We start from the raw sequence: 15,527 nt of genomic DNA on the forward strand, positions 1-15,527 counted from the left end.
AATATGAATGCTAATGTTTATATTTGGGTAATGTCCATAGGTTGGTAAAAAGTGTACTGCAGGTGACGGAGATGTTTATGGAAAAAAAGACTATTGTACTTGCAAGGTACAGTACTGCTCTGGGTCTGTAGTTGCTGACAGTCGCCACATTTGGAAAAGGCACTTTTACGTGCACGTTTAGGTATGGCTGTGTATCATAATGACAGGGCGGGAGTCAGGATGAGTTAGTGTTGTTTAATGTTAAAAGCACTACTGTGTGTGTGTGTGTGTGTGTGTGTGTGTGTGTGTGTGTGTGTGTGTGTGTGTGTGTGTGTGTTGAGTGTACTTACAATCACCTCCACCATGACAGGGACAGTGCTGTTGAGGGCTGGGTTGCCCCCATCTTTGGCCATCACTGTCAAATAGATGATCCCATTGGGAACTTTCTCATAGTCCAGAGGCCTGATCACACTGATCACTGATGGAAGCAGAGACAGAGAGAGGGAAAGAGAAGGAGAAAGGTGGGGTTTTGTGCTAAATTAGTTTTTATGTGGAACCTGCAGCATCATCACAGTTTAGTAAAGTAATGGGTCAAATGGCAAACAACAACCCAAAATTATACGAGCATACACAGGTGTAGAAACTATTCTACAGCATGCGAGTTTAACTAAACAGTGTAAACATCCACAGCAACCCTGCCCAGATATACATCATAGATAGTGGGTTCATGCTCCTATAGGCGAGTGTACCTGCGTAGCCCTCCACCATGATGACGCTGAAGTAATTGGGGAAGGCCGAAGCTGAAGTGATGGTGTACGTCAGGACGTTGTTGGGAGGAGAATCCTCATCTGTAGCCTATGGGTGGGTAGACAGGTGGGGGGGGATATGCCTCAGTGACAGTTAAAAGTCCACAGAGAGAAGTAGTTACAAATTCTGAGTGAGACGTGAAGACAGACAGTGTAACAGGACAGATGCTGCAATCGTGAGTGCTAATATTTATATGTGTATTGCACAGCATGGGTGAGTGTGAGGCAATGCACATGTGTGTAGCCAGGAAGTCAATCAGTGGTGGCATGTTGTTGGACAGATTAAAGCTGATTCTGGCTATTAGCGGCGCAGGCGTCAATACTGGATGAACACCAACCGAGCCAAAATGAGTTAAGCAGGCAGAGGACAGATGAAATAATACTTTGCAGGGCTAATCCACAACAACATCAACAACAATGATGGCACCCCCTCATTATTCCAGAGCTGGCAGGAACTTGAGTCCTCCGGCTGTGAGGAGTGTGTACTGGGCTTTACTGGCATTGTTAAAGGCTGGACAGGTTGTCAAAAACACTCACTTGTATCTCTCCATAACACACATATCTCAACTCTTTGATTTAATGCCAAAGAGCTGAGTAAGCAATACCTTTCGTCCTCCCACAACTTCCTAAACTGTGTCTTTTCTCTTCCAGAATGTCTTCCTATGTCAAATTTCAACAAATAGTTTCATATTTGGCGGCCGTTTACCACTCAAAGGTAAGAGGAGTTGCGGGCAGCGAATCAAATAGACAAGTGGCAAAGAAGTAAAAGAATAAGAAGCGAAGAGAAAATGAAAAAAATAATTTCGCTGTTAGAAAGCATAAGCACTGTAGTAGGAGTCATTGTTTGCAAAAAGAAAGAAGCAAACAGCCTCTCTTTGCTTTGTCTCTCAACACATCCTCTCCCTCTATTTCAGTACTTTCTCCTCTTTCCTCCTACTCTCACTTTTCTGGAGTATATACATCAGAGTTTGTGTGTATAGTTGGTTGCAGGGCAAATCACTGACACAGAATTGTGCATCTGGCTTCCCTGTTCCTCTCGGGCGGCGTGTTAATATCAGCAGCGTTTAAGGTTAGCTCAGACTAATCAAACACAGTGAGTGAAGCGTTGAGCTCAGTCATCAGCTCAACTGCCACAATGTAAAGGCAAGCCGCCAAAGTGCACTGTGGCAGGGTGAGCCCCTGCTGTACCCACTGCCACAAGGGATGTTATAGTCTTTCTCTCCAGGGCGCAATCAAAGCAAACGCAGAGCCATTAGTTACCATTGTGCCCTGTGTACCTCTGCCTTTTGTGTGGCAGTGACTGATGGCCAACACATCAGGCTGACCGGTTCTTCTTGGATACAGTGCACACAAACACATAACTGCATGATTGTAGTAACACAGAAAGAAAGCAAGCAGACAATTGTTGCAGCCAAGCAATGTTGGTTTAGCGTAATATTTAAAATCAGTGATGGTCACATGTTCATATAGGCATAAACAGGCCAGTTACGTGCTCCATATGTGCACGTTTAAAGCCTCTGAACACCCACACAGGTGATTTCAGTTATTCTGGCTGATTACACCTCTGCTCAGGTTGAAGGTGGGCTGGAGCTTTGATGGGAAATTATTAGGTCACACATTTTATCTACTAATAAGAATAATAAAGCCGTCATTTTTCCTGCCCTTTCAGGTGCAACAAAGCTAACAGGAGGCTTAGGCAGAGGTCAGTCAATCCATCCATACACACCCACACCGTCCTGGGAAGAGGTTTAATCAGCCGGGTTAACTAAAAACACCTGTGTGGGTTTTCAGGGCCTTTAAACACGTCTCACCCTGACTCGTGCCACCGGCTGGACCGCCTGTTCGTTCTCTCTCAGCGAGCCCACGTACACCTCCTTCTGGAACTGCGGCACGTTGTCGTTGACATCCAACACGCTGACGCGGATCCTCCCCGTTGTCTCCTCCCCGCCGCCGTCCCTCGCCAGCACGGTCAGTGTGAAGCGCTGCATCAACTCATAGTCTAGGCTAGCTCGCAGAATGACCCAGCCCGTCTCCTCGTCCAATGAAAACCTGCAAGAGACAAACGCAAGGGAATTAACAAGATACTTCATTGTTATGTTATTAACATTATACTAACTTGTTTAATTTTGAAAGATGTATTTCCAATGCTGAACAACATAAGTACATCATAAAAACATTATTGTTTCACGTTATAAAAAGGAAAAAATGGAAATCAAAAGACACTGAGGCATTGAACAGACATCAGATAAAAAAAAAGTATGTGTGTGGGAGGGAGGTGCTCACACATCTGTATTTATTACAGTTTTGTTTGTCTTTTTTAGCTGGTAATGAGATGTACTGAATAGTTAATGGTTTTGCAGAGCTTTAGTATAAGGCACATTATACACAATACATCACATCAAAATTGTGTTATCCTTGTTAACTTAAGATATAGTTTCACTTAATTTATTCTATGAGAAAAGCACCTTGTTTAAAACAGCAACAACAGGTTTGTATGTTTTAAAAATAATTAAATGTAGCATGAACATTTGTTATAACAAGAAAGACATCTTGTTAGAACAAGAAAAGGTTCTCAATCTCGATGTTTTTCCGCATACAGCACTGTTTGCAGGAGCTGATGGGATTACATTTGACTGTAATTGCACCCCGTACGATTTTCTGTGACAAAAATTGATTGAATAGACTAGCAGAGTTATTTTCTAAGCCAAACAAATGACAAAATAAACAGAAGAAAAATACACAAAAACGATGCTCAGTGAGAGCAAAAGAGAAACTAAATTAGTAGGAAGCCACACTGATTGTGTTCCTTTGATACTGGAGATAATGAATGAATGAATGATGTGAATGTGTGTTTTTCTGTTCGATTCTGTACATTTGCGGCCTAAAGCGAGCAGGCATAAAGGAAAGCGCCAGACATCATTGTAGATCAGCTACCTCTGGCTCAGCTGTGAGGCAGAAACAGTGCTGTACAATCATTCACAAGTGGCTGAAATGAAAAATGAATGTGATTGTGTGGACTGTTTGAGTGTGTGTGTGTGGCTTGCGCCTTACTGGTCTGGCTCGTCACTGAAGTAGTAACGCACAATCCCAAATGTGCCTACATCTCCGTCTGTAGCCTGGACAGAAAAGACAGGGAAAACAGTTTACTTTCATAATCATACTTACTTCCTTGTATAGTTTTAGAACATTTAGCTTCTATTGTCCGAACATCCGTTTCGTTTCTTTTTCTTATCTGCTTTGTTTTTTTTTTCACGTGTACATGCAATAAAAATAATTCTAAACTCTTAATCAAGTTTTGTTAAGGTAAATTATATGTCTGCCTTTAAATTATATTGTGAAAACTGAAGGGTGGGAAGTTCATGGCACACTGTTAGTTACCACAGGTACAAAGTGCTGTCAGTTAAACTGAATTGTGATTTAGTTTTCCTGACGGTGAAAGTAGAATACAGTTTTGGTCCATTGCTTACACACTAAAAACTTAGACCACAGCCTCAATACCTAAACTTCTTGTAGCATTCCTTAAACACAGTGTAACCATAGCTTTAACACATTGTCAAATTTGCACTTTGTTTGCAATTCTTCAACACATTTATTGCGAAACACTACACACGTTTTCTTACATTAGACACTTTGTTCAAAATCTCTTGTCATTGGGAAAACACTGCACAACTCTCGTCAGCTGGGTCAAGAATTACAGACAGTGGACACTAGTATCTTGCACGGTTGTTGGTTTAAGGCAGTTACACACCAACCAGACGGCCGACCCTCAAAACTCATCTGGCAATTGTAGGCACTTACATACACACCTGAAAACACACTTTTATGCTCAATGGTGTTTTTAGAAAAGAGAACACCAATCGGTCTGACCCTTAGCACTACAAATATGCCTCAGGTAAGCCATTTTGAGAACTTTGCAAGCATGGAGGCAATGAGAGTCAGAGTAAGAGGAGGACAGAGAGAGAGAGAGAGGAGTCAGACGTGGAAGAGACATTGCCTGTGATGTTGACGAGGTCTTGTGGCCAGTTCCCCACCCCCCACACACAAAACAAGTATATGTTTTTTTTACCAATAGCAATTTACAGTGTCCAGTAATAGTTTTTTACTTTTGTTTTGTTGCTAAATTTGATGATTTGTGATTCTATTTTTCTTTATTTCTGTTTTTTGTAAAAACTCGTTTGATTACTGCAGAAATTCTACTTTTGAGTTTTACAGAAGACTGAGTCTGAGAAAATGACATTAAAAATAGAAACACAAAGACTGCAGTGTTTTATATATAGCCCATCAGTGTGTTGCTGGTGATATGAAAGAGTAATTCAAATGGTGCTTGTGTGTATGATTTTGTTGCAAGAATTTGTGTTAAGTTTGATTGTGTTAAGTTTTGATTGCAGTGTTTCATTTTGGCATAGAAGTGCTATGTCTGATTGGCTTGTGTGTAGAGTTTTGACGTAATGAGCCAAATTCTGCAAAAAGTGTGTAAGCAATAGGCAAAAACTGTAATAGAATGCTACCCAGTTCATGTTAATGTAACATATATTATTCTTCAGCATACATTTGTACCTGTGTATGTGTGAGGTTACCCAGAGCTTTAATAACATGATACATGATTATGATATTTCTCACTCTAGCTGAGCTATGACAGTATGACTTTATGATAAAACATGCAAGCCATGCTTGACTCAGAGGTGTTGATTGGATTTAATCTGATGAGAGAACTGATATCTCACCCACATGACCCACCACCGCCCGCAACTGCTGTCATATGTCTTGCAGATACAAATGGAGTCACAAATCCAACATAAAGAGCAACACTTTCAGGAATCTTGTACTTTATGAAACGCCCATCTGTCTTTATAAACACATGCATGCCCATGTGCGCACATGCACTGATGCGTACACACAGGGTGTTGTGTCGTCGCTGATGGATCGTGGCTGGAGAGGCTGTTGTAATAGAGTTTCACTTCAGTGGCTCTGCAGTCAGTTGAAGGGCCAAACTCGAACGTGTCTGCAGCCTGCTCTGTCAATCACGATGCTGGTCACTGTGATTCAGTGATGCCCTGATACCGACCTTATTATGTAGGACTGTGTGTGTGTGTGTGTGTGTGTGTGTGTGTGTGTGTGTGTGTGTGTGTCTTAGGGTATGTGATTTTTTGCATGTGGCTGTGACTTATACTCAAACATTTGTGAGCAAGTGTGTGTGCGTTCATATGCGTTTAATGATGATGATATACCAGTAAATGGGCCAAAATGTGTGTGAACTAATGCCCTTTTTTGGCTGTAAATGGGGATGCATGTGTGCATGTTTGAATGTGTTAGGACATATCTGTCTTAAATTGAATGCATTTATGGTTACGTGTGTGCGCGCCTGTGCATGTGAGTGCCCATCTATGATGCCTCTCACAGATGGAACAACGGAGGCAGCTATCAATGTGTTTTTTATCTTTTTTTACACACCATGCTGTTTAGCTCAAGCCCATAATTTTACAGAGAGATTCCACTACATCGTCCTGGATGGCGAATCAATTCTTTATAATGTCCAAATGGCCTTTGCTTTGTTGATAAGATCACCGAAGCACATCTTGCTAAACGAGTAGAAAGCGGGACGCTAACTACATGTGAGGTGATTGGGACTCCAGTCAGGTTCTTATGTTAACCTTTGAGTTTTCATCCGTCATGTCTCAATGACCTCATCATTTAATGCCACTCAACTGCTTCTCCCCCTCTCTTTTGGCATTCTTACCCATCCCTACACCTCCTTCTTTATCTTTTTCTTTCTGTCTTTACCTCGCTTTCCTTCCTGCATCCCCAGCTCCTCCTCCATTTCCACCGTCTCCCCTCTATTCTACATATCTCCCTAAGCACACTCTTCCCCCTCGATGCCTCCCTCCCTCCTGTGCTCCCTCTCCCAGGTGAGTGACAGGCCCATAAGTGCTCCAATGATAGCAGTGGGGGTGTTAGCGTGACAGCTATCGAGGCGGTGACAGGAGCCGGGCTCAGCCTGGGAGCTAATGCTGCCTCTGCGGCCGAGCCCCTCTCGCCATGACGACAGACAGAGAGGAAAAGAGAGACACAGACAGAGAGAGAGAAAAGCCCCCCCCCAAAAAAAAAAAAAAATCATTCACCGACTTGCTTCCTATCTCCCACCAAACAATCACCATGACAGTATGGCCCGGTCACTTTGCCAACTGCTTGCCAAAGACTTTCAACTTTAGAAGCAGACGGCCCGCAGCAGATGGATGGTAGAGATTGGTTTGTGCAGGGATTTGCAGTAACTTAACACCATGGGCCCGGATCCTTGACACCAGCGTATTATGCATTTGCTCCCCATCGCCATGGTAGCTCAAACTTTTTTTTGGTTGGGGAATAGGAGGTGATGGAAAAGTTGGCGGGGGTCGGTGCACAGGGAGAGTGTGAGTGTACAATTTAATGAAGAAAAACATGACATGGAAGTAAAGCTGGGCTATATGCCTAATAACCTCACTGACAATTACAACGAGCATTGAAAGTACTGACATGGTTCACTGGGATAAATTGTTTTCATGCCAAATAACAAAAAACATAAAAAACATCTATTTAGGGACCCTCTAAATAACTGAAAAATGTTTACAAAAACAGTATGGAGGATGCACATTGCCACTGACTAAGATGGTACAAAACCCTGTTGGTTGATTATCTGTCAGAGTTGATACAATGGCAGTATATGTTGTAGATTAATGTTGGGCCCAGACTGCAGTGATGAAAATCTCCCTGTTGCTAAGGAGGAGGGCACTGAGGTTTCATAGTCAGCATTCTGATCAAAATACAAACTAAGTTGTTAAGGAGTTTCTGCACAAAGAGTCAGTGCTGTGCTGATTGCCAATATAAACTCTGCAAACCCTAGTCTCCTCAGGCAGTAACTACAAAAGAGAAATTAGTTCTCAGTTGACCAGTTCAGTTTAATGATGCGTTTCTTCCCTTCAGAGAGGCTAAGCCAGCAGGCAAACAGTACCAGTGCACTCATCTGTGTGTCTGCATGCCTGTTAATGCAAGTGTGACAGTATGTGTGCGTTGATTGGAGTGTTTTTGTATGCAAAGTATAGTGTGTATGTGGGTGCATATGTTTGTGTATGTGAAAAGGACACACATGGAAAGAGATGCACGGTGTTTCCAGGTTTATTCAGTCTTCAGGGCATAAATGCAACCCAGCCATTTACAGTATAAACTCCTATTATCACACTCAATTGCTTTCAAGAAAAGACGGAAATGAGAGCTTCCCCTCATTGGTAACAGAAAGACAGGGGTAGTATGTGTGTGTGTGTGTGTGTGTGTGTGTGTGTGTGTGTGTAAACTGGTATTGGGTTGGAGTTGGCACAGGAGCAGATTATCAGCCCAGCTATCTCATGGACAGAGAGGGAGGTTAAAGCTGCACAGGCTTCTCTATCGTGAGTGAGCTGGAATTTGAATTGATTGGCTCCTAAAATTGCTTTTTTTCCTGCAGAAGCTTTGAGAGGCATGGAAAAGGAAACCAATTACTGTCTGTCAAAGCCTGCTGTCAAAATAGAGATGAACCCCAGTCCAAACACAGACACCCTACTCTGTCTCAGTGTTGCACACCTAAACACAATCACAAAGAATAGATAACACACAGACACACCACCAGCACAGTGAAGATTTCCAGTTTCTGATAATCATTGTGTGGGAGTCAGTGACGAGGACACAATTGTCAGGTTATCTTCCTCAGCTTTGGTTAGTTTCACTCATGCAGGCTCCTTTAAAGGCCCTCTGTCTCACTTACTCACATTTTCTGTTTCCATGACAAGATCATAGCTCTATCTTCACAAATGCTATACAAGTGGGATACAGAAAACGGTTACTTTTATAGTGTTAAAAGTAAACACTTTGCATATTGTACTGTATGTGTGTGTGAGATGCACAAAGCAGAGTCTTGATCATATGACACATTCCATGCCGTATACTTCAGCATATTTAAGCACATCATCTCCTCAGCAAAATGAGGTGCCTGTGGATCAGCAGTGTGGATGTTTGTGACTGCCACTGCACTCGCAGGGCACCATGGGAATCAAATGCAAATTCAGAGTGAGATATGCACGTCCCATCAAGACTGCACATCACAGTTTACAGCACTTGAGTAAATCATTTTCTTCAAACCATGCTCGATAATCATCAGATAAAAAAGCAAAAGCAATGAAGAGCTTTGTCGTAGATTAAAGGATAGGGTCACATTTTTCAAGACTTGTCTTAAAACAATACTCTGTGCCTGTATGCACATTAATACAGTTATTGGTCGCTATTCCTCTTGTCCATACCGCAAAGAGATCCCTTCCTAACACGATTTCAATGTAAGATATGGGGAACCATATCAGCAGTATGAGTTTATCAAATCAAGTGGGTCTCCTCTGTTTTTAGTTTTGCACTAAAAACACTAACTTTGGAAGATACCCACTGGATGTGTCTAACTCAAACTGCTGAAGCCTCATATTACAGCAGCTTTGGCTGGACTTTAAAATGCATTTTTACACAGAATGGGGACTGTGGATTTAGTCTCTTCCATTGGAATCAGGGATCTCTTCAGTGCCAGTATGAACTGGTGGAACAATTAAAGCAAACAAAAACATGAGTTGTAAAAAATGTATGACAAAGGAAAAGTCAAATAAAGTGGTTTACTGTCTGGTCACAATACAACTAAAGGTATGACTGAAAGGAAGAGGTCAATCAAAGAATGGATTTAACTTAATAAACTTTTTGGTAGCTTTTCCTACGTGCACAACTTGCTGTAGGACTATGTACTGTAGAGCCTCTGACCAACACAGTACAGTGCCAGACTCAAGAACAGAGCAACAGCCTGTAAAAAGCACACTCTGACACCATGATGAGGCTATTCGAAGATGTGTCCAATTAATGATTAAATGTCCTGAACAGCTACTCACTCAACTAAACTAATGATTGAATTAATATATTCTCTTAATTTCCCCAACATGCACGTGAATGTACAGATGTAGCTGTGTGAAATGACGCAAAACTCAAACCTCTTTAGTAGAGATGCAAAATCCCTCACCTCCTTGGATCAAATGAGGACCAACTGCATCTCTTGCCAGTCCCCCAGCTGTGACCTAGTGCACCTGAAGGGGTTGATGGGAGCTGTGTGTGTGTGTTTTTACTGCAGACACTTTAGTATAATGGGTATGGCGAGCGTACGCTTATGACTGTACGATTTATTTCTCTAAACCATTAACGAGCAGGTGGGGGTGCTCACAGCGACTGCTGCCTGCCGACAGGATTGAACAGCCTGTTTCTATTATCTCCTGACCAAACAGATAACAGCGAGACAGAAAGAGCACGAGAGAGAGATACAACTTAAACACTTTTTAACAATGTATACTTTTGTAAAAGAAGAGTCTAATACAGTAGAGTGGATGTCTTCACAGCATACTGTGACAGCTTGGAAGATACATTATACAGTTTGCATGCATACACAGCTACTAAATAATTGCACTATATATGATTGCAACCACATGTGAACCACTGGAAAAAAAACAGCTGTTACCTCTGGGATGAAACGGAAACGGGGGGGGCGGGGGAGAGAGAGAGAGAGAGAGAGAGAAACAGAAGAGGACTGTATTACAGGCATAAGCTGGAGATAGAGTTTGAGATGCCAGTGAAAAGGCTTAATGCAGAGCTCTTTGTGGCTGGCAGCTTCACTTTGCCGACAGGCCTTGGTGCTCCCTCTCTCTCTTTCTCTGTCCTCAGTGATCAAGCAATGAGATTGGCAACAGCACAGGGAGGATGTAGCGAATGAAGAGTGAAGAGTATACTACAGAGACACACTGAATACAAGGTAGAGGACAAAGAAAGCATGTGTTGATGTACATGATATCTATCGTCAGCTGGGTCAAGAATTACAGACAGTGGACACTAGTATCTTGCACGGTTGTTGGTTTAAGGCAGTTACACACCAACCAGACGGCCGACCCTCAGCAGAAAAGGCAGTTGGACTGATCAGTCTCCCCGAGTGCCTTGGAACACACCAAAGCGACGAGACGTAATACGTCTCCATAACAGCAGGCGGCGCTAATCTGTATTGTCGCCCAAAAAATTAAAACCGGCAGCTGATTGGACGAACACGTCACGTGGGTTTGTTTTCTCTGGAAATTCCAAGACAGACTGTCATGGCGGCTTGTTCGGAATACGATCTCATATTGCACTAAAATAGTTCACTGAAACATGTTTCTGAAAACATTTTAAACAAGAAATAGGCCATGCAGTTACTGAATCGGTCTTCATTTCAGATCAACTAAAATATTTGTCAGATTTTGTGAGGCTTAGTCACGCTTATTCCGCTCGCCATTTCCGGGTTAGTCCCGACTGCCCTATCTCTGACTGAGCACGTCAGGTCGGCCAAAATGAAGGCCGACAGCCCCTCGGAAGGACGACGGCACAGAACACACCGAACAGACTTGAGCATTGCTGTCGCAGCTGGTATTGAATTACCACAGAGGTAGTCTATGGCGTTCCACTTCCATGATTGCTCCGGTGCCGTTGGAAATTCCGCCGGATGTCCCTTATTTAGGCTGGATGTCCGTTACCTTGGGCATTCTTTCTGATGGATTTATGAGGACTATGGTTAACTGCTCCTCAGATCTCTGCAGGGTAAATCCAGACAGCTAGCTAGACTATCTGTCCAATCTGAGTTTTCTGCCACACGACTAAAACAACTTTTGAACGTACACGTTCCACCAAAACAAGTTCCTTCCCGAGGCTATTTTGCAGAGACACCATTGCTCCGTACGGTGCATAGCGCCACCCAAGACGATTGTGATTGGTTTAAAGAAATGCCAATGAACCAGAGCACGTTTTTCTCCCATCCCGAAATGCTGCGTGGACTCGCCAGACCCTCTTCTGCAGCGCTGTGGAGGAAGGTCTGGCAGTTACGGAGACTACGTCCATATTTTATACAGTCTATGGACAAAACAAGCAAATTTGAAGACCTCATCTTGGGCTTCAGGAAATAGTGATGGCCAATTTCAGACATTTGATGGACCAAACAATTCATACATTAACCCATGAAAATTATCTGCAGATTAAAGAAAATCATTATTAGTTGTTTTATCTGTAAAATTGTATCACCTTTTGGCCATTTAGTGTAATTTTGAAATTGTTTCAACACAGTGGTATAGTGCTTTTTAAAAAAATCATTATTGTCTGAATGAAATGGATGAATGGATTAACAGATAACTAAACAAATGGAACCAATGGAGACCAATATTGAGCTCCTATACACTCAAACTCTGGTAAAGTTCAGACTTTTCACTACTCCCAGCTCCCATTTGTCTGTCCTCAGCCCTGCACACCCATTCACACCCTGTCTCACAATGTCACAATCACCCATGATAAGCTGCCCATTATTAACAGTGACACTGTGTGAGCTACCACATGCAGGAAAGTGCTGGGCCTCATCCATTTCATTACAACAATGAATTATAATTACTGTTATGACTATTACCCCATAAAGGCCTGTCTAAACAGTGGTGGTGGCGAAACATCCTCCACTCTGTAATTTCTAACCTTCTGCTGGAAGCATTTTTCATTGTGCCTTAGCCCTAAAACACACAGCATCTGCACATAGCCCATAAAACACACAGCATGGCATTGGTAAAGGACACTTATTTAAGAAGAATGTTGCATCCAACATATTCTATAGAAGCAAGACCAACTATAAGAAGAACGGAAGGTGCAGGTAAACTGTACTTCTATATGCATATTAGACCTGCATATATCCTCTTCAAATATATACATATTCTCTAAGGTAGAGTCTTGTGGGTAAAAAGAGCTAGAGTGTAATCCAAGCAGAAACAGACAGGGAACCACACAGTGAGGCAATGCAACACCTGAAAACCATTAGCAATCTAATGGTAAAACAGAGAATGGGGGAAACATTAACTGAGGGCATACATTAAATATGAAATGAAAAAAGGCAAATTCTCTGAGACCCAAGGAGAGGAAATAGGAGTGATTCCACTGATATGAGCAGCTGCTGGTGTCCAAAGTCTCCAGGGTGAGGAAGAGACCAATAGAGAGAGTGAGAGAGAGAAAAGGAGCCAGACAAAAGAGTAAATCACAATAAATATTTATAATGATAAGTAATGCTGCAGACCATAAATATTAAACAGCCACTGCCTTTCTGTGTGTGTGTGTGTGTGTGTGTGTGTGTGTGTGTGTGTGTGTGTGTGTACTCCTATGTTAAGCATAAGTGTCCACAGGGATGCAGGAGTAATGCATCGACTAACATTGTACATAAGCTCTGATCCGATGAGCTATGAATATTAACCCAAACAAAGCATTTCAATTCAATTACATTATCAGGATGCCTGTTTGGCACTTTTTAAAACAACTGGGAACCAACATGCATAATTTCAATTAGCATAGGCATAAAGTATTATATAAACATTGTCCAGACCCTAGCCTCTTTACATACAAACCACCTTCACCACATAGTGTTGATACACTAATGTAAAAACACTTTCATGCTCAGGAAACAGCAATGTACCACACTCCTGAAAATAACGACTTCCCTGTGAGACAAACTATCAGTATATAAGTTCTTGAAACAGCAATGTACAAGCAAATAGGCCATGAATATATTTGTCTCATCATTGTCATCATCATTGTTGTAATCAGTAATGACAAGAACTGTTCTAAATGGCCAAACATTTTACTAAAAAATCTTAAAAGATTAAAGGCATTTCTCAATTCCCAAATTTATATTTCCTTGACTCCTCGATCATCGCGCTTGTAACCCGGAAATCATTCTCAGCGTGCCATGTGGAAGGACGTCCCAATTCCTAAAATGCACATCGAGGAGCAAGGAGGCTCCTCGAAGGAGCTATAATCGAGGATACACCGATGTATCCTCTGCAGAAGTCTTTTGACCCGTGGCATGTTAATGTGCTCATATTATGCTTTTGGGCTTTTTCCCCTTTCTTTTATTGTGTTACATATCTTTTTTGTGCACGTTATAGGTTTACAAAGTGAAAAAGCCCAAAGTCCACCTCAAAGGGACTTACCATCTCCAACAGAAAACACTGATCACAAACTGCTCCAAACAGCTCTATTGTAGTCCAGCCTTCACTTCGTGCGTCACTTTGTAACGCACGTTATAATGCTCGCCTAGCTGCGTGGCACGCCCTCATACTGTGCTTCTGACTGGCTGGTAGTGGTGACCTGGGTACTGCGCATGTGCGACTCCCAACAAAGATGGAACAGAAGTGAGATGTCTCACTCTGTAGCTAAAACAGAGAGCTCAACACACAGGGTGAAAAGAGGAGCTGCAGCAATGTGTAGTACAACAAAAATATGGTGTTTTTTGAAAATTAAACATGTAAACCTATTCTGATATAACCTCTAAATACAGTTATGAACCTGAAAATGAGCATAATATGAGCACTTTAACAAAGAGGCGTGACAGAGAGGAAAAGAGAGAGAGAAAGAGATAATATATCTGCGGTTCCAAGATTAATCTAGGGATCGGACCGGTTGGATCATATAGCCTAAATTAACTGATTAATAGCGGTAGGGTGAAAATACACAATTAACACGGAAAATATTAACATTCTCTAAAATGTGAACGTAGCTGCTGTCGGACAGACAGCTTCATTTGTAAATGTGTCTGGAGATGCTTGAGTAACAGCAGCTTAACTTTATTAGGATTATTTCAGAAGTAAAAGGTTTAGTTCCGTTTCCTCTGTCAAGTTTATAACTAGTTAGACATAAACACATTGTGTTTCACATTGAAACGTTTACAAGCAGCCTCTCTAATCATCAAAGTAAATCGTTATGGAAAACACTCATATATCAATACATCATTTAAAAATCAACGGAGCCTAAAGGGACAGTGAAATGTCCATGCGGGTCTCTAAATCGGAGAAAATAATTCATTCAGGTGGGTGGAGGGTGGATGGTTTTAAGCCTACACGCGAATTCAGATGAAGAGCTGATCCATGCATTAGAGTGTTTGCGTAACCATATAATACTTTATATATTTGTAGTTTTTTTTCATACAAACATTTGTAGTATTTTACACTAAAATAGCCTATGAAGGCTATTTAGCCATACTGTGTATGTAGAATATATTATAAATATATATGCCTGTGTTAAATACAACAAATACACATTTTTGACATCTGTACATTCTTATTACATTTTGCCATATTGTGAATTGAATTCAAAGTAAATACAGAAGTTGTCATGAACACTGTTCTGCTCATTTGAGATCAAAAAATAAAGCGAATGACAAAATGAACAGCTGATGCAGCTGTGCCGCACATCATATTTAATTGCCGTCGCTTTTAAACGACAGCTCAGACGCAAAGATGTCTCATGTTTGTTAAAGGCCTGTTGCCTCGGCTCCTCTGTCCTCGAGGCTCTTCCTCAGCTCCAATCTTCTGTAGGCGGCACTAAGACACGAGGAGAGGAATCGAGGAGAGTAATCGGGGATGCACAAACTTGGAATTGGGAAAGGGCTACAGTCTGTGTTACAATATTTTGGCTAATTCACGACAGTTAAAGGTGACCTTAGACTATTTAAATGAATAGTTTGACATTTGGAGATATAACTTAATTGCTTTCTTTAGTTAGAGTTAAATGAGAGGATTGATACCACTCTGTACGCTCAATACGAAGCTATAGTCTAGAAGTCTCGAAAAACTAGTCTAAGTTCTAGTTCTATAAGGCGCGGACCTCTCCAGTCAC

General features: G+C 41.8%; 1 protein-coding gene across 1 annotated transcript in view; it reads right to left on the minus strand.

Moving 5' to 3' along the window:
- cdh23 (cadherin-related 23) overlaps positions 1-15,527 on the minus strand; it is a 176,752-nt gene that overhangs the window by 54,955 nt on the left and 106,270 nt on the right. Inside the window, exons 13-16 of the mRNA XM_078272533.1 lie at positions 3,837-3,901; positions 2,597-2,834; positions 729-834; positions 330-457 (exon numbers count right to left, since the gene is read on the minus strand). Of these exons, the coding sequence (XP_078128659.1) occupies positions 330-457; positions 729-834; positions 2,597-2,834; positions 3,837-3,901 (537 nt within the window). The remainder of the gene's footprint in view (positions 1-329; positions 458-728; positions 835-2,596; positions 2,835-3,836; positions 3,902-15,527) is intronic.

This window comes from Sander vitreus, chromosome 17 (assembly GCF_031162955.1).
Source record: "Sander vitreus isolate 19-12246 chromosome 17, sanVit1, whole genome shotgun sequence".
In the NCBI taxonomy this organism is placed as follows: domain Eukaryota; kingdom Metazoa; phylum Chordata; class Actinopteri; order Perciformes; family Percidae; genus Sander; species Sander vitreus.